This window comes from Ornithodoros turicata, chromosome 4 (genome assembly GCF_037126465.1).
Source record: "Ornithodoros turicata isolate Travis chromosome 4, ASM3712646v1, whole genome shotgun sequence".
Taxonomy (NCBI): Eukaryota; Metazoa; Arthropoda; class Arachnida; order Ixodida; family Argasidae; genus Ornithodoros; species Ornithodoros turicata.
This window is the reverse complement of record NC_088204.1, coordinates 8,080,870-8,100,745: the sequence shown is the minus strand read 5'-3', so window position 1 is coordinate 8,100,745 and position 19,876 is coordinate 8,080,870. Positions and strand designations below refer to the sequence as shown.

At 44.9% G+C, this 19,876-nt stretch overlaps 1 protein-coding gene across 3 annotated transcripts; it reads right to left on the bottom strand.

Moving 5' to 3' along the window:
• Positions 1-15,463: 15,463 nt before the first annotated feature.
• On the bottom strand, positions 15,464-19,091 carry LOC135392668 (uncharacterized). Of its 3 annotated transcripts, none has more exons than XM_064623389.1 (5): positions 18,823-19,091; positions 18,634-18,762; positions 18,363-18,542; positions 16,376-16,584; positions 15,464-15,651 (listed from the first exon to the last, which is right to left on the bottom strand). In XM_064623389.1, exons 1-5 carry the CDS (start codon positions 18,875-18,877, stop codon positions 15,571-15,573), a joined length of 654 nt encoding a protein of 217 aa, XP_064479459.1. In that variant the 5' UTR covers positions 18,878-19,091; the 3' UTR covers positions 15,464-15,570. The 3 variants fall into 3 exon arrangements, with proteins under 3 accessions (XP_064479459.1, XP_064479458.1, XP_064479460.1); XM_064623388.1 differs by having other exon boundaries at positions 18,634-18,765; positions 18,823-19,089; XM_064623390.1 differs by lacking the exon at positions 18,363-18,542 and having other exon boundaries at positions 18,634-18,765; positions 18,823-19,089.
• Positions 19,092-19,876: the final 785 nt, after the last annotated feature.

Sequence of the window (19,876 nt, the reverse complement as noted above, 5' to 3'; positions counted from 1 at the left end):
CCTTCGAGGCCTTGCCTTGTGTCACGCATATTTTTACCCATCCCTACCTCCGCAGGGTTAATACGTAATGGTAGCCTGTACCGTAATGCTTTTTATATAACGCTCCCTCGTAAAAAAAGGGCTCCCCCCCTGAGCGAATAAATCCCAAACAGGCGACTCGGAATCCGTTTTCCAGTAGTTTGACAGACGGATCAGTCATCGGGGTGAGGCTATAAAATGTCACGGGGACTGTAAAATCTAATCGTTCGCATCGAAGGAATATAACGCGCTTCTTTTTATCGCTTCGTCGTTATTTAACCCTGCGCTTTTCTGGACGGTGCCGTAGAACAATAAAGTGACGTAAGAGAGAAGTAAACAGAGATGAAATTTAACTTGGGGGGGCAGTCGCAGACCCAGTGTCCAGGCGACAAGGGTAACTTTTAAGTTCATTTCCACCGGTTCGTGTAGGAAGCTGCTTATCGTCTTTGAAAAATAATTTATAAGTTTTGTAATCGTTACAGTATTTCGGATTTATGTTATTACGTATGGCATATATTAAATATATTATATTAAATATATTTTCATAAAATATTTTATAGTATTATTATTTTATTTCTATATTGGATTTCTATATTTCTACATTCTATAGAATATAGAAATATATAGAATCAATATAGAAATCTTAACATTGGCACAACCCTAACCATAACGTTTAATACGCATGTTATGCACACATGCTGTGTGTGCGTGCACGTGAAGTGTATGTGTTCGATTCCCCGTTCGTATAGCAAATATGGCTATTCGCTTTGTATCCGCTTCGGTTTTAAAATTACTAATTACAATTAAAATTACTATTCGCGCAACCCTAATTTTATTGCTATCATTATAAGCACTCATATTACGATTAAGAAAATGACACCCGTTATGAATCACAACACTAACAGTATCGGTAACAGTAACCTAACTTTGAAAAAGTCTGACGGACGATTTTTTTTTATTTCTTCATTTTGACGCTTCAATGCACGCACGTGATTGGTCGGCCACTTTCGCTGAAGATCCCAGGACGCTTTCTCTCTAATTATGCCGAGGAAGCCCTCAGGTGAATTCGAACGTCCTCATCGAGGCCAAAAACAGAACATCTGAAGGACACTTTTCAAATATGTTCGTCCAATGTGACACAGCGAGAAGAGACAGCATTTTGTTTTGTTTTTGTTTTTGCGGATGTTTGCTCGGTACATTACATATCAGCATGAGAAAGATGCAGGTAACGCTTTTTGAAGGGAAAGGCACCCGAACGCCCTCGTGCCAGGTTGGTTACTCAAAATCCCGGTCTTGCCTAGCCATCCTCATGAAAGCGCTAGGAAACTTTGCTTAACGAATGTTTAATTAGCGAGAAGAAAACTACAATTATCAATGTTTCTAGCCGCAACCGGCGTATGTGAACTGCTCTGAAGAGATATCACTCCGCTGTACGCTGATTGAAAGCTTGGAATTGTCCGCGATGGTCGTGCAAATGTGATGTGAACGCATAATACGCACGGCTGGAGTTGAAATAGAGTATAGTTAAATACGCTCTGCCAGTAGGTCACGCTTCCGGGCAGCTCCTCAATTCCCTCCTCTCTCTCAACCTCTGACGTGACCTAACGCGGCACATGATTGGCCGCCCCCTCATCACAACAAACTGGACGCGGAGAGCCCACGTGGGTCGGTTCACGTGGGAAGGAAGCAACGAAGTAACCGCAACCACAACATCGAGCACGTTGGTTACTCCGCGCCGACCGGTGAGTGGAGGAACGCTGCCCACGTGATTTCTCTGCCCATTTCCCCGTCTCCTGCGCAGAAGTTCAACTTGCGGAGCGTATGGCAAAGAGAGCGTATATACGAGTAGTAAAAGCCAGTCTTAGAGAAAAGTTACATTAGTGCCCCCACACACACAGTGCCCCCAACAACACCGAGTAACATCTACATTCTTAAAAATGAACTTCACCGCATAGCACGCTCCTAGCCAACCACTATCGCGAATGATATCGTTATCTGTCCTGATTTGTTGAAAACTGGAGGCGTACGCCTTTTCTGTGACAATTATGAACAGCATAAGTGTCACAGAAAAGGCGTACACACACACACACACACACACACACACACACACACACACACACACACACACACACACACACACACACACACACACACACACACACAAACAAACAAACAAACAAACAAACAAACAAAGGCGTACGCCTCCTGTTTTGAACAAATCAGGGCAGAGAACGATTCGAAATGATGGTTGGGCTACAGGTGAAGTAACGGCCGTTCCGCTAACGGTCTTAAGTTTGCCGTCTGACTAGGGTGTAAGTCGTACCTGAAGAGTAGCTGTTGCGCAAAGTTTCGTGTCGGTAAGTTTGTCCCATTTCATTGCACAAACGTCTCACGCTGGACAGCCTGAGCGGCTGTCCAGACTGTGACACAGATGGCATGTCACATGTTGTGACATGTTGTGACAGAGATGTCACAACCAGACATGTAAAGGTGCTCGCAATTGTTTGGTAAAGGTATAAGACGGAAGTCCTTTTGTGTTCAGAAATGTCCTCTTCAGAAGAGGGACTTTCAGTTACGTTCAGTAGAAAAGTGAGCAGGTCGTTTACTGCATTACGTTCGTAAGCTGGATTTGACTATTGAACAAGCAATTTCATCATAGTGAGAGGGCGTGAGCCGATTTAGAGCGCCACTAGGGCTAAAAAAAATGATATTTCTTTTTTACTAGTAGTATTATTTTTTGTAAATAAACCTCGTTCAAAGTTTCAGTACGCCAAATATAAACACCACGAATTTTCTAAAGAACCCGCGTAGTTTCGGATTCTGTCTGTCTTCTAGCAACAGCGCGCGTCTCCGCGGCCGTCGCATGTTGCAAGACTGCCAGCAGCCTTGACGAGGAGACGGGGGTCTATCTTCGATGAGCAATGTTGCCAGACGCCTGGGTAGGTTGCGTTCCGCGTGACGTCATACTTCTTAAAACTAGAAATAAATTATATGATTAATTTCCGCGTCGCATAGAGAGACGATATTTTGGGATTTTGCACTGTGGGACACGTAGACTGCAACAACATAAATTCGGTACACTCTTAAAAATGAACTTCACCGCATGGCACGCTCTTAGCCAACCATCATTTCGAATGATATCGTTATCTGCCCTGATTTGATGGAAATGGGATGCGTACGCCTTTTTGTGTGACACTTATGCTGTTCATAATTGTCACAAAAAGGCGTACGCCTCCTGTTTTCGACAAATCAGGTCAGATAACGGTATCATTCGAGATGGTGGTTGGTTATGAGCGTGCTATGCGGTGAAGTTAATTTTTAAGAGTGTAGGATTCTCAAGACACGCGATTTAGTTCGCCAGTGGCGCCCCCTGAAAGGTTTTACTCTTAAAACATAACTTCGCCGCATAGCAAGCTCCTATAGCCAACCATATCATCCCGAATGACACCGTTCTCTCCCCTGATTTGTTGAAAACGGGAGGCGTGCGCCTTTTTGTGGCACATATGCAGTTAGGTTAATTGTCACAAAAAGGCGTACGCCCGGCGCTTTCCACAAATCGAGAGCGATAAAGGCATTCTGTGGAATGGTTGGCCCTCAACGTGCTATGCGGTGAAGGCCAACCATTGCACAGATCGAACGATATCGTTATCACTCCAGATTTGTGGAAAGCGCAGGGCGTACGCCTTTTTGTGACAATTAACATAACTGCCTAAGTGCCACAAAAAGGCGTACTCCTCCCGTTTTCAACAAATCAGTGGAGAGAACGATGTCATTCTGGATGATATGGTTGGCTTGGAGCGTGCTATGCGATGAAGTTATGTTTTAAGATAACTTCACCGCATAGCACGCTCCTAACCAACCACCATACCGAATGACATGTTATGTTATGTTATGTTTTATGATGCCAGCTAGCGCGGCTGAGTGCTTAACGCGCTGGCCATGTCACGATGAGACTGGGAGGTACCCGCGTTCGAATCCCGATGCAGACTGTACTGTCTTGTGTTTTTCTTGGATTGTCCTCAGACGCTGTCAGACATATGTCGTCACAGTTCCCTTAGAAGTCTGCCCAGGACGCACATCCCACCAGTCGTAACGTTGCCCACCTCTGTGAGGCCGACAACAGCGAACTCTTTCAGCACTAGCACCACCTATGTTGCAAGATAGTAGTTGACCCTGGTTAACGCTTGACTTTTATCGCAACGAGGAAAGTGCTTTTCCAGTTCCCCTTTTCGTCCAACATCGGTGATTGGCAGTAACAAAACGTCCGTCACGAGGCTAATAAGGGCCTTCGCTTTCCGCCAATCACCATCGAGACCGGGTCGACTCCAAAGTGCTAAACAAAGCTCTCGAGCGGGGGAGCACCTCCGTGGAAGCCTTAATAAGCGAATCGTAGTTATGTTTGCCAACTGCTTTCCTTCCCTTTCATCGTAATCACAGATTGCTGACTCTTCAGTAAAGGGCGCCGGCGAAGCGTACGGGCGGAATTTTACGCTAGCGCCCCAGGCGCACGCGGGCAGAAAGCCGTGCATTCATGCGTTTTCGTGGAGCGCCGGCTAAAAAGGAACACCTCCCGCTAGCACTCTACTGGAGGTGAGCGTACGTACGGTAGACATCCGCGCGGGCAAAAGTACTCGTGGAAGTGTCGCGGATCACTGAGATTGACGGCAGAGCGAGATCTATAGGAGACATGCTCTTTAATTGAAGAAGTACTCCAGGTTGTCGTAATACGAGAAAACAAAAATTTGGCTGCATCTTTGAGCGTTGTGCCAAACGCGTTTAAATCACGGAAAAGTAACGAACTGTAACAGAAACGGTGTTATACCGTAAATACAGCAGGTAACGGTAACAAAAACAGAAACGGATATCGCACATTGAGAATACCTGAAACAGAAACGATAACGGAAATAATTTACCGTAATAATTTGGGTACCGCAGGACCCGCAATCCTTTACCATCCTTTGCCGTCTCATGTAGACACATTTATGAAATAAAGCTGAAGGAAGGGAACTAAAATTAACTGAAGAACTAAAACTAAAATGAGAACTATCAAACTGAAGCACATAAGTAAATAGTACATGTATAGTAAATAGAAGCATAGTTCTTATACGCTTATGGTGACTTTCAAGTTACAAACGTGAGTAACGTTCGTCGAAACCGTGTTCATATATAATCTGTTCAAAGAAACCAGGTATGTACATTTTTGAATAAATGTTGCCCGTTGTATGCACGTATCCCTGAAGTCCTCAAAATAGATACTCCGAATATATAGGCACAAGTGTTATTTTTTTTTGTCACGGACGCAAAGCTTACCAAAAAGAACGGAGAAAGGAAACAACAAACGGGGGTTGGGGGGGGGGGTACTGAAACGGAAACGTAACAGAACCGGAAACAACTCTGGTAGTAACGGAAAGTGAAACAGACCCAAATATGGCACCAGCGGCATGCCCGCGAGGGTTAAGGCGTCCCTGCCGGTAACCATGGTTCGATGGTAACCAATGTCGTGCGTCCAAGACTGGGAGGTGGTGGGTTCGAATCCTACCACCGGCTGTGCTGTCTGAGGTTTTCCCTTGGTTTTACGAAGACTTTCGAGACAAATGTCGACACAGTTCCCCCTGAAGTCGGCCCAGGACACTAACCCCCCGTCTCCCACTCCTTCCTGCTGCACTCTCTCCATCTGTCCATATCTGTACGCCGCACATAGCCACAGATGCTTCGCGGCGCTAACACGGAATTAAAAAAACAAAAACAAATATGGGCCAATAACGGAGGCGGTAACAGAAACGAAAAGTATTCCGTTATACCTTCACCCGGTTTAAATGCGGCGGCATTGTGGGCCACATTCCGACCTTGATGCTCGTGACTATACCGTCTTACCACAACATTCCGATACGAATCCCTCTTTCTTCCGTCGTCTCTTTCTCTCCCCGCGAACCGTTACGGACGGACAGACATGGCTGCCAGCGTTGGTGGACCCTACGAAGCCCTAGCTTTAATAACCTAGGCAGAGCGCTTAGACTACACACAAACTGCGCTTCTGCGCTTCTACCGTTCGAGCTTTTATATCTTTATACGAGTCAGAAAGCGGGTAATTTTCAGCCGGATACGCGGAGCGTAGAAGTGGTTAGCGTGACTAACCATTAAACTTTTTTTTCCTCTCTCTTTTCGTGCAATTGACCCTCTTGTCCGCACCTACAAGTGAGCGCAAGTGGAGCGTCTAAAAAATTAACAAAAAACAAAAATAAACACTCTGCCTCGGATCACGTTTCCGTCTGGGACGACTGACCGCAATTTGAGCACCGTTCCACTTTTACATGTTGTTTCGAAACAAGTCTCGTTCACCGTTCCCTTATTTTTTTTTTATTTTTTTGATGAGTCCGCATTCGGAACAGGTAACATCATTAACCTGAAAGGATCCATTAGAATTCCTGGAAGTTTTTTTTTCTTTTTTTGTCTGTCCCTTCTCGTTTTTCGTCGCGTGCAGAGAGACAGAGTCGCAGCCACAACAGTGTCATCCGGGGTTTGTTCCTTTGTTCTTTCATCATTTTTCGCAAGTGGCTTCAGCTAAAAAAAGAAAAAGAAAATAAGACTGATATTTTCGATTATCGTTTTGTACCTCGTTCCTTTTTCTTTTCTTTTTTTCTTTTATTTTGTTTTTTGCCACGTGATGGCCTACTACATTCGACATCCTACATTTCTCCCGCTCTGACAGTTGTGTGCGTACGTATAGCTACCTCTATGTTAGACGAATGGCGGCGAAGTACAGAATAAAATATAAAAATAAAGGGGGGGGATAACGCAAAATCTAATTTGTCGTTCCCTGACGGTAGGGTGTGGCTTCGTGCGCAATCTGCTTGCCGTCGCTAATGCTTTCACCGAAAACTGCACGAAAAATAATGGCAATGAAAAAAGAGAGACAGAGAGAGAGAGAAGAAAAAAAGTCGGGAAAGCAGCCGATAACGACCTATTTTGGGAGGCAGTTATTAGCCTGCTTTTTGACCACGGATGTCGTCTGGCAACTATGAGTCCGATGCGAAGCAGGACGCCTGGGTCTCCTGGGTCTGTTGGTCATTAACCGATGTAGGGGGCGTTCCTGCGGGATGTCGAATGTTGTGTAACGACGAGAAATATATTTCGCGGTGTATCGGTCGAGAAATCGTTCGTCGTCGGCAAGAAGTTTTTCGTCGTCGAGAGTTCGGTTTTATGACCCTTGTACGGTTGATGCAGTCCGGGAAGTCCACGCTATTTCTTGCGCATCTGTGTACTTAATGGGCGTGTTTTACGAGGCCCACTTGAGCGTTCACCAGCAATCATGACGCCTCATTGGATGACAGGAGGTCACGTGTTACTGTTGCCGATAGCGGGGTAACGACAGCGAGTTAATTCGGAATAGGATTGATGAGCACGAGAGCCGATTAGTGTGCGACTCTGTGGCACCAACGTTTATGATTGCCCTGGTGTCATCGAGCATTATATCCGATATTATGTAATTGTTACTACAGTCAAACTCCTTTACAACGAAACTCAGGGGACAGCAAAAAAAATTCGCAGTAAAGGTATTTTCGTTAAAAAGGATGTCTATTATTGGACCTATAGGCTCCAGCGGGACCGCAAAAAAAATTTGCTGTATTGGTATTTTCGTTAAAAAGGCGTTCGCTATAAAGGAGTTTGACTGTATAACTTAATTGCTTTTGCTAGTAATTTGATTGTAATTTGATACCGACCAATTTCTGTTTCGTCAATTTTCGCAAAGGTAACTGAACATTTCATGAAGTTCATTTCTAAGAGAGTAAGCTGCAACTATGATTTTGCACCCTTAAAGCAGAACTTCACTGCACGACACGCCACTCGCCAATGCGCGCACCGCCGAATAACACTGTTCCCTCCCCCGATTTGTTGAAAGCCGGAGGCGTACCCCCTTTTCTGACACCTGTTATGTTAGTTGTCACGAAAAGGCATGAGCTCTGCGCCTTCCACAAATCACATAGCACGCTGTGCGCGACCGTTGCCCACCAATGATAGGGTTATCGCTTCTGATTCAAAGAGAGAGGGGGCATACGCGTTCCTTTTTTTTTTTTTTTGTCAATGTGTATAGATGATAATTGTCACAAAAAAAGGCGTACTGCCCGTCTCTTCGAATCAAAAGAGATAACCCTATCATTCGTGGCAATGGTTGGCGCACAGCGTGCTTATGCGGCGAAGCCCTCTTTTTTAGAGCGCAGGAGTGATAACATTATCATTCTGTGCAGTGCACTCTTTAAAATGAACTTCACTGCATTGCACGCTGCTAGCCAACCAAAATCTCGAATGATATCGTTACCTGCCCTGATTTGTTGAAAACGGGAGGCGTACGCCTTTTCTGTGACACTTATGATGCTCATAATTGTCACAAAAAAAGGCGTACGCCCCCCGTTTTCAACAAATCAGGGCAGATAACGATATCATTCGAGATTTTGGTTGGCTAGGGGCGTTCGATGAGGTGAAGTTCATTTCTGAAAATCATGCTAAGAGTCTACGTGCTCATTGAGCACGTAGTTGGAACTGTAATTCGGTTACTTCTGAAAAGTAATTTTTACACAACTGACTGTCTCGAAAAGGAGAAAAAAAAGAAAAGTCCATTTGAATTCTGTCCTACTCGGCATCCTTCACCACATCATAGCCGCCCCTTGCTAGTGCCTAAAAATCCGGGCCCTAATGAGCACGCAGCTGGAACTGTAATTCGGTTACTTCTGAAGAGTAATTTTTATACAACTGACTTTCTCGGAAAGGAGAAAAAACAAAAAGAAAAGAAAAGTCATTTGAATTCTGTCCTACTCGGCATCCTTCACCACATCATAGCACACGTTCTGAATCAACTGATCTATTATATGTAGTACGGAAGAAGTCGTGCTCTTCAACGAAACCACGCTCGAGTAATCTTCGTTTTGCAGAATCCTCCCTTTGTGCGTGATCACAAGTTATTCGGTTTGAAAGTTAAATGCGAGCTAGGAAATGAAAGACAGGTAATCGATACAGCGACCACCCGAATTGCAGCCCGCAACCTCTACGTAATGACGTCTCTCTTTACGTGCACCGCTATTAACGTTACAATGGAAACGTCTGAAGGTAACTTCTTCCCCGTAACGGGGTATATTTTTCCTCGGGTGCATCAACAATAACAGGCTCCATCGTACGCGTCCGTGTCTCACAAAGGCTCGCGGGTTAGGTTTCCGATGGAGTTGCGCGCAGCCTTGTAGCGAGGCAAACTTCCAGCGATGTCGCGACGTCTTCCACCGTTATATATTATATATTCTATTGTGAAGAGGCTCTCATAGGACGGACAAATACATTAGCGGAAGATAATGGTATGCCCCGGAAACATTCGCCATTATCTCGTGGGTGTACTAATATATAGTTATACTGTCTGTTTATCCTATACACTCCGAAAACAGAGCTTCACCGCATAGCAAGTAGTGCGCTAATCATCGTCGCGAACGATAGGGTTATCGCTTTTGATTCGAGGAGACGGGGAGGCGTACGCCTTTTTGTGGCAATTACCGTATATTCAAATTGTCACAAAAAGGCGTACGTCCCTTCTCTCTCTGTCTCTCCTCGAATCAGAAGCGATAACCCTATCATTTACGGCAATGGTTGGCGCACAGCGTGCTATGCGGTGAAGCTCTGTTTTTAGAGTGTAGTAACACGATAACACTGTTTGTGACTCTGTGAACTCATTTAGCGTCCGAAGTAAACTGCGGGATTTGTACTGACGATACAACGAATTAAAAGACTCGTATACGTTGGAGAGTGTATTATGCGTTAAAATTGCACTCTGTCTACTCTTTCGTCAAAAATTGATAGAGAACAAAGTCTGCCTTCTTAATATTTCCAATGGCCGACACTCTAAAAACAGAACTTCACCGCATAGCACGCTGTGCGCCAACCATTGCTACGAATGATAGGGTTATTGCTTCTGGTTCGAAGAGAAAGGGGGTGTACGCATTTTCTTTGTTCTTTTTTTTTTTGGTCAATTATTCCTATTATTCGTAGCAATGGTTGGCTCAGAGAGTGCTATGCGATGAAGTTCTGTGTTTAAAAGCCCTATCGCCATCACCACCACCACCATCTGTGTTTAAAATGCATACCGCCTGTACTATTTAATCGGGACTTCACCACATAACACGATGAAGGCCAACCATTGCACAGAATGATACCGCTACCATTCCTTACGTGTGAAAAGCGCTGCGCGTGCGCCTTTTTGTGACAATTAACGTAACTACATAAGTGGCACAAAACGGCGTACATCTCCCGTTTCTAACCAATCAGGGGGCAGAACGACATCATTCGAGATGGTGGATGGCTAGGAGCGTGCTATGCAGTGAAGTTCCGTTTTAAGAGTGTGCCAAGTCCCATGTGTATGCGAGATTGTGTAGTTTCGTAGTACACTCTAAAAACTGAACTTCAGCGCATAGCACGCTCTGCGCCAACCATTGCCACGAAGGATAGGGCTATCGCTTCTGATTCGAAAAGAGAGGGAGGCGTACGCCTTTTTGTGGCAATTATCATATATCCAAATTGACATGAAAAGGCGTACGCCGCCCTCTCTCTTCGAATCAGAAGCGATAACCCTATCATTCGTGGCAATGGTTGGCGCAGAGCGTGCTATGCGCTGAAGTTCAGTTTTGAGAGTGGAGCCTGAACTTTTTTGCGATGTCCACTTTGATGCTTTTTCACAATTTCGAAGCCCAACATGCACATATGACTGCCATGTTTCAATCTCTCATAATACGTACTTTTGTTGTACCACTTTGAGTAAACATACCTTCCGGAGCTAACTGCACAGCGCCAGTGATTCCCAGACATAAACAAGCCCCCGTCACGTCACAATAACTTACACTCTTAAAAATGAACTTCACCGCATAGCACGCTCTTAGCCAACCATAATCTCGAATGATATCGTTATCTGCCCTGATTTGATGGAAACGGGAGGCGTACGCCTTTTTTGTGACACTTATGCTGTTCATTTTTAAGAGTGTACGGTGTCTCGAAGACTTCCGGTCTTTTCGCGACTAAGGACGCTCGGAAACAGCCGCCATGCAGAATGATATGTTTCGCTTTTATAATTTGTTGAAAACGGGAGGCGTACGCCTTTTTGTAGCAACTTGAATTGCCACAAAAAAGGTACACTCTTAAAAATGAACTTCGCATAGCACGCTCCTAGCCAACCATCATCTGGAATAATATCGTTATCTGCCCTGATTTGTTGAAAACGGGAGGTGTACGCCTTTTTTGCGACAATTATGAACAGCATAAGTGTCACACAAAAAAAGGCGTACGCCTCCCGTTTTCAACAAATCAGGGCAGATAACGATATCATTCGAGATGATGGTTGGCTAGGAGCGTGCTATGCGGTGAAGTTCATTATTAAGAGTGTAAAATTAGAAGCGATAACTGTATCAATCGGCACGGTGGTTGGCGCAGAGCGTGTTTGTTGCTGTGAAACCGGATTCGTTTTGGCACCAATCCGGAAGTGGTGAGAACGGCTTGCATGGGGTATTGACAACGTTTTTATATTATTTATTTATTTATTTGAATGTACCCATCAACGGAAAAGTAACTGATATGTATAGACATCCGTTACTTTTTCGTTGATGGGCAGGATGTGCATAGGAACGAGCGGTGTTTACTTTTTCGTAATTTATTGAAACAAATCCGAGAGCTGAAAATTTTTGACACGATTTTTTAACACTCCATACGTCGTTGAGCAAAATTCCGGCGTGTGCCATTCCTGTAGCTTTGCTTTTTTTGTTGTTGTTATTTTCTTTTTCTTTCTTTTTTTCTTTTTGACGGGGCGGAAGAACTACTGTACCTTATTTTAGGCAACCCTCTACTTTACAAGATGCGCGAGGCTCTCATGAAGTTACCTGCGGGAAAAATACATTCTTGCCTTTTCCCGTTTCCGTCACAGATTGTCCGTAGAGTACTTAAGTACTTCCTGCGAGCATTTGCAGATAATAATAAACCCTCTCTTCTAGCATCTCGCGCGGCAGCAGTAGCAACCCTCACCGTGTACAGCTCTCGTACAAGTTCCGTTCACTTATTTTCCTTCGTCACTCTAGTGGTGGTTTTGCGAACCTGAACAGGACAGCGCACTAACAAGCCGCTGGTAAAAGCACGGAGTTCCCCCCCACCCTCTTCGCCTAAAGCGAGGAATCGACTTGGCGTTCGTCGATGTTTCTATTCCTGCCTGTTTCATTTATTTCTTTGAAGGGGCGGCGCGACACGCATGCCGACGCTGCATCTGGCTGAACTCTCCTGACCGGTCGATGCCTAGGTGGAGAGCGTCACTCGGGTTCTTAGTTTACTTCAACAACTGTTCTTTCATGAGGTCTGAAGTGAAAGCTCGCCTCGCGTTTCCAATACGTTCTTATACGACGCTTTTAAGATCAAGGAAGTCTGAAGTGCGCGTGATCCTCGAGCCTGCGACTGCCGACGACCAGTAATCAACTGTCTTCTGCCTTATCTGTCGAGTTCACTGAGGAAAACAGGACGGTGCTCCAATATTAAAATGGCCAACCAACGTTGCCAGTTACGGTAATGGGCAGAGGTATACGAGGGCTGAAAAAAATATCCGGAAATGATTTTTATTTAAATTGAATTGATTGAATTGGTTTTATTTAATATTTGCAGACTCGAAGCTTAGTTGTCGCTGAAGTAGTACGGTTCCGGTAGTTATGTATCAGTTCTGAACAAGGCTTTAAAAAGAACTGAAACAGTTCTTTTTCAGTCGAAACAGCGCCGGGTTAAATGTGTGGTGTCGGAAGGAGACTACTTCGATTGTAACTATGCTTCGAATTTTTAGATTTTTTACTTTTTAAAATAATAATGAATTCCGGATACGTCGTCATCAGTCCTTGTACATCGGAGCGCTCGCCATGTTGCTGACTTTTTTCAAAAAACTATATTAGTATTTTCCCACGATGAATCTAACATGACCCGAGAATGAATTGAATGTTTCGAGAAACACCAGATTATGCATGTATTCTACGAATTCTACACTAGAACACTGCACGGGCCGTGTTCCTAGGCCGGGGCCCGGCTCGAGCCCAAGCAATTTCTAGGCAACCCGGCCCGCCCCGACCTGTGAAGTGGGCTGTAAAAGTTGACCATGGCTAGCAAAAGGTGGGGTTACACAGGCTAGAGCCCGACCTAGGACCGGCAATGTCCGAGCCAGGGCCGGCAAAAAGAAGGCATTACCCGGCCCGTGTGCCGGGCCGGGCTCGGACTTTCGCGTAAGCCCGAGCCCGTGCAGTGCTCTCCTCTACCATTCTAAAAACAGAACTTCAAACTTCACCGCAAAGCACGCTTCCAGTCAGCCATCAAGAATAATTGGACCGATCTCCCCTGCTTCGTTGAAAACGAAACGGGAGGCGTCTGCCTTGTTGTGACACTTATGCAGTTATGATAATGGTCACAAAAAGACACACGCTCCGCTCTTTCTGCAAATTAAGAGGGATACCAGTATCATTATGTGCAATGGTTTGGCGCAAGTCACGGAAAATGGGGCGCACGCCCCTGTATGACGTTCACCCCCCGCACTGCGGAAGCATACGAGGGAGGGACAAGGGTACTTGGAAACCAGGGAGCGGTCAGTGTCAGCGGCAATGAGGAGTAAGTGGGGCATCTCTCTCGGAGCAACACGGATGTTTTTGTTCCAATCTCACTCGAGGGATTATTTATCGAGGGCCACCGAGTCGCCAAGTAGTAGTTAATCCCACCGCGTGACGGCGACACATTCGCCATAGATCTACCGTAAGAGTGGCAGCAGAGTGGCTCAGCGACACCTATATGCGCTGCAAGGTCACGGGATTATACGTGACGAAATGCTGTCGAGGCGCTTGGTTTGGTTTGGTTTGAATCCTTGATCCGCACATGCTTTCTACCTTTACACGCATGTTTTATTGCACGACTTTTGTGTTCAGCCGGGAACGTACCCTTTACAGGCGCACATCGGCTACATAAAACTGAATTTTCGGCCATAGTTCATTAAACCTTTCAGTGCTTCGAATTAGTATCGATATAATAGTATAATCGAGTAAAATAATAGCGTTGTGCGCCTGTAAACAGTACTTTGCACGTTGAACCGAATGTTTTGCGGTGAAAGGTACTTGCTTTGTGCTCGCTAGTTTAACAAGTATATTTCTCTGCACGACCTTTGTGTTTGACAAACAAAGTACCCCTTAAGGCTCACAATGGCTACATAAAACTGAAATAATATTCTGCGATAGTTCATTAAAATTTCAAGTGCTTGGAAATACTTGAACAACACGATAGCGTTGTTCAAGGTATGTTTCACGGTATGTTTCACGCAGGTATGTTTCACTGCACGACATTCGTGTTTGGCAGGCAAAGTACCCTTTACAGGCGCACAAAGGCTACATAAAACTTAAATAATAATACTTGGCTAAATAAACAATGAATAATAATACTGAAATAATAGTTCAGTAAAACTTTTTTGTTTGGAAATACTTAAATAAAATAACAGCGCGTTGCGCCTGAAAGAGTACTTTATCGGCGAAACCAAAAGTTTTGCGGTAACGTATACTTGCATTGGTGCTCGCGTATTTCACTGCACGACTGCTGTGCTTGGCAGGCAAAGTACCCTTTACAGGCGCACAACTACGAAACTGAAATAATATTCGACGCTATAGTTGTGCTTGGAAATACTTGAACAAATCAACAGCGCTGTGCGCCTGTAAAGAGTACTTTGCCAGTTTGTGACTGAGCTTATGAACGCGTTTTATAGTGCGCACATAAGCACCATTGCTCGCTTCGTCACTTCGAAGTTCGTGCACGCTCACTGTGCTCGCTCCTCCGCTAAAAGCAGCGCCGTTGTAGCCTGTGGAAATAATGGTACGAAGCCATGGAAGCAACCGAGTCCCTCTAACGCGATGAAGTCTCATTGTTATCCTCCGCAACAACTTCCCCGAAACCTTACAGCATCAACACCTCAACGCAGTTTTGCGTACAAGCACGTCTCTTGTGAGGAGAACATGCCGACCACGACTCAAAGCACACGTTATTGCTCTTAAAAGGAGAGCCCTGGGCTGCTTTATGAGTAAATGGCCACCAGTCACCTGAGAAGTCGTTACCCGGATGTTACGTCAGCTATTTTCCAGAGTGAAGCTGTCTACCCGTTCGTCCTGAGCCGTAACAGTGCGGAAGACTGTCGAGCCGAAAATTTCTTGGCTCATAGTCGCCGCGTATGGACGTGTTTTCGCTCCAAGTGGGCCACTCTTCCCTTTCTTTCTCTCTCTCTCTCTTTTCTTTCTTTTGTTTTGTTTCGTACGAGCCTAAACAATACTTCGCGGCAAAAAGAAGAAAAGGACTAGATGTTGGTGGTCATTAGTCACCCATAGTACGGCAAGTTTTACCGCATTATGACACTTTGTCACTCGGTGTTTTTTTTTTTTTTTTTAATATGAGATATAGCTTTATGCGTTATATGCGTGCTCGATTTTTGTTGTGATTCACGAAGGAAGATTATATCCATATTATGATAGTTGAGCGTTAAGGTTAACGAAGATAGCTTCTCTTGCTCTGTTCAGTCCTGGATGGTTTGGATCGAAGTTGCTTCGCTCGCATTGATATTTCGTTCTGAAATAAACAAATAAATAAAAATGTACACATGAACGGGTGTCGAGAGATATTGTTTGTGGGACTCCACAGCACTGTGTCAAATATTCGTATTTTTGCAGCTTTCCTACTGACTTTTTTTTTTTAAGCACATTATGAAAACATTCATTCATTCTTTAGTCCAGGCACTCTATATTTCGTGTGTTCATGAACAACGTAAGCATAGATACGCGGTTTTACGGCTAACATTAATGCCATCATACGTAATGTAATATGCCTTTTAAAACGTGCCACAGCTACGGTTCTCCTGCAACACAATAGGCGCTTTACCCATCTGCTTCCTGTACCCCAAAACTGAACAATGCATGCAACGCGATCACCCATAAAGGGTACACTCTTAAAAATGAACTTCACCGCATAGCACGCTCCTAGCCAACCATCGTCTCGAATGATACCGTTATCTGCCCTGATTCGTTGAAAACTAGGGCGTACGCCTTTTTTGTGACACTTATGCTGTTCATAATTGTCACAAAAAAGGCGTATGCCTTCCGTTTTCAACAAATCAGAGCAGATAACGATATCATTCGAAATAATGGTTGGCTAGGAGCGTGCTATGCGGTGAAGTTCATTTTTAAGAGTGTACACGTGTATATCACGTTACAAGAGACTAACGGCAGTGCTGACTTATTAGTGCATGTCTCGTTACACTGTACGCAACGAAGCACTTTTAAGTTTCTATACTTACAATATCCACCCCTTGGACGGGGAGAACAGCCCCTTGTTCCAGAAGTCGCTTCAACATGAGCGACTTTGAAGGCGAGGCGTCTCCTCCACCCTCTTCCTCGCTGCTGCTCTCGGGTGGCGGCACGCTCGACGTCACTCCCATGTCTTCCTCCTCGCGTTCGTTGACCGCAGTGTCATCCGCATCGTCATCGTCACCACTACCTTTCGAATCTTTCGAAAACAAAGAAAAACAAAGTTGACTGCACGTGCTCCTAGCCAACCGTACTTCCAAATGGTTTCGTTCTCTCTCCTGATTTGTTGAAAATGGGACGCGTTGCATTTATGTTATTGGTCAGAGAAAGGCGTACGGCCCTCGGTCTTCGAAAATTAGCAGTGACAACGGTATCATCATACACTGTAAAAACAGAACTTCACCGCACGGTAAACTGAAAGACACCCGTATGGGTGTAAATGGCTTGTCCTACAACTCACACCACTTTTTACACCGTATGGTCTGGAACACCCTTTTTAGAGGGTGTATTCTGTGTAAAACACCCTTCGAAAGGGTGCTTTTCCTTGAAGATGCCGTGTTTTGCACGTGTTATACATCCTTTTAGGAGGGTATTTAACAATCTTACACCCCCTAAAAGGGTGTTTAAAGGGTGCAAAAGAAGGCATTTTCAAGGAAAAGCACCCTTTCGAAGCGTGTTTTACGCAGATTACGCTCTCTAAAAAGGGTGTTGCAGACCATACGGTGTAAAAAGTGGTGTGAGTTATAGGACAAGCCACTTACACCCCTAAGGGTGTTTTTCAGTTTACAGTGTAGCACACTGTGTGCCAACCATTGCCACGAATGATAGCATCTGATTCGAGCCGGGGGGGGGGGGGGGGGCGTACGCCTGAGGTTTTATGGTGTACACTTCTACGACATCACAGTTACGCTCTAAGAAACAAGGCGTAAAATGGGGAGTAATTGCAACTTCTAGTCCTCTAGACCGCAATTACTCACCATTTTAGTCCCATAACCCCGACATTTACTCCCTAGGACTGCAGATTGTCAGCGAATGTCGCAAATGGGCTTCCGAATGCAACAGTCTACGTAAATACGTGCTCTTGGTCAATTTGATGGCATAGGGCTGCATAACTCTGCCAACTTAGAAATTTTCCACCCCCACAGAGTAAGAAAGGGTTGCGCTTCTCCTTCGCAGATTGTGCCATATATATGTCGCAATATTTTATATCACTCGATATATCACTGTTGACGGTTTGATTCGAAGTATTTTCATGCATGCACACCAATTATGTACCTGGGACTCTTAGAACAGAGCGTGAAGTGCAGTCTCCACTCTGTGACATTCATTTACTCTCGTGCATTTACTCCCGAAAAGGACCATTTTTTTGTGGCAATGCATTTAGTCCCCAGAAGGAGCGAAATTACTCCTTTTTAAAGTGTAGAATGCTTTTTTGAAACCTCCCCCCTTTTAAAAAAAAACTACTCCTTCGAATCTGACGACATTTTACATTCTGTAGAGTAGTGTGCAGCATTGCCCCCTTAGGCCCGACTTTAACTATAAATACGTGCCTAGTCACTATATACACTAATAGCGACTACAGTGAACCCTCGTTAATATGGCCCCCGATAATCTGACATACGCGCTTTATACGACCATGCTCCTGGGGAACAGTGCAGTGAAACCTCTGCAAATCCCCCCGTTAATATGACAATTCCGCATTATGACCAAAATTTTCGGGAACGACCATGGTCATAATAACGAGGGTTCACTGTAATTTAATAATAGTCACTATTGGATTTCAAACTGGTGGACAATGTATAATCGGTAACACGGCCGCTCCGGCGACGTCCCATTAAATTCCCCTGCATCCCATTATGAGCCCCAAAGACTCGGCTGAGCTGATGCTATCAGCGAATTAACTCTTGCGATATAGAACGCGACGAAAGCCTCGAAGCACGGCATGTAGGAAGACTATACAGAATACTGCGAGTATACCTGCTAGCAAGAGAGGTTGAGACGCGTTCAACTGCTTCTCGTTCGCTGCGCCCTTCGGTCGTTTACGGCAGACGAACCAAGTGAGAATACAACCCATAGTCAGGGAGAGCACTAGGGTTGTAAAGAATCCGTACTTCATCACAAGGCCTAGAAGACTCAACTCTACAGCGTTGCCTGTCGCTGAAGAAAAAAAAAAAAGATGCGTTGGACCTTCCTCCCCTGCGCTCGATCTATGGTCTTACCGACTTGTATCGTGTTGAAGCACACTTACAGCGACACTGTGTTCCAATAAAGGTGTTTGGCGGACACTGCAGGCAGTAAGCGGATCCTGTCCGAAGAGTGTAGGTATTCGGAGGGCATGGTTGGCAGACACCATCGCCGAACCATCCGGCAGGGCATTCTTCTGTACGTACATCCAGATTGAAGGAACGAGGTCAGATAAGGTAAAAATGTGACTCACCGCAAGAAAAACCGCGACGTCCGTACCCTGGTGGACATTTCTGTTGTACGTACATGCCTCGGAATAGAAGTGTTTAGTGTTGTGTACATTGGACTGGATTGGATATGAAACATTGCTACGAAGTTAGCGATGACGAAGCCGTTCTTTTGGTCATCCGCCTTCTTGTTATGAGCTGTGGAGTTATGGCTCGAGTTCGATTCTGAAGTCGATGTCAAGGATAGAGCTTTGCGAGTCGTCCAGGAGCAAAATTGCGTAATCTAATAAATATCTTCTCTTAACGGAAGAACAGAAAGAAACAGAAACCGACACTAACACTAGAATCCATCGAGAGCAATTATACCGAAGTGTAAATGATGAGATACCGCACTATTTTTTTTTTCTAATTATCAGTCAAAGTATGCAATAAGAAGTCCATCTTCCTCCTTACACTCAAGCAACTCCTTCGTACATTCATGAATTTCTGAGTCGTGTGGCAAGACGATGCTCCCTCAATTTGACCGCGCAATCATTTTTCCAGGTGAGCGGTTGGAAAAATTGAGTTCTTCTCCAACCCTTTTAATGGAAATCGACCACGTAATCATAAAGCCGAATTATTCATTTTTATATCTGTCGTTACGAAGCCGCACAAATTACGCGGTCGATTGCAGATTGAAATGAGTGCGATATTCATAACGTGCTTACTTAAGTTCGTTTTTCTTCTTGGGACAAGTTTCCTTTCATCGTTTTTGGACGCAAACGCGCTGATGTCCCACTTCTTCGACAAATCGCATCTAAACATCTTCTTTGTGAGCAGGTACGCTCTGAAAACAACTTCACCACATTGCACGGTGAAGGTCAACCATTGCACATAGTGCTATAGCACTCAGGATTTGTGGAATGCGCGCGGCGTACGCCCTTTTTGGAACTGCATGAGTGTTCCAAAAAGGCGTATGCCTCCCGTTTTTAACCAATCCGGGGGCAGAATGATGTCATTTGGGACGGTGATTGGCTACGAGCGTGCTATGTGGTGAAGTTCTGTTTTTAGAGTGTAGAGCAGGGCATGCGGCACCATTTA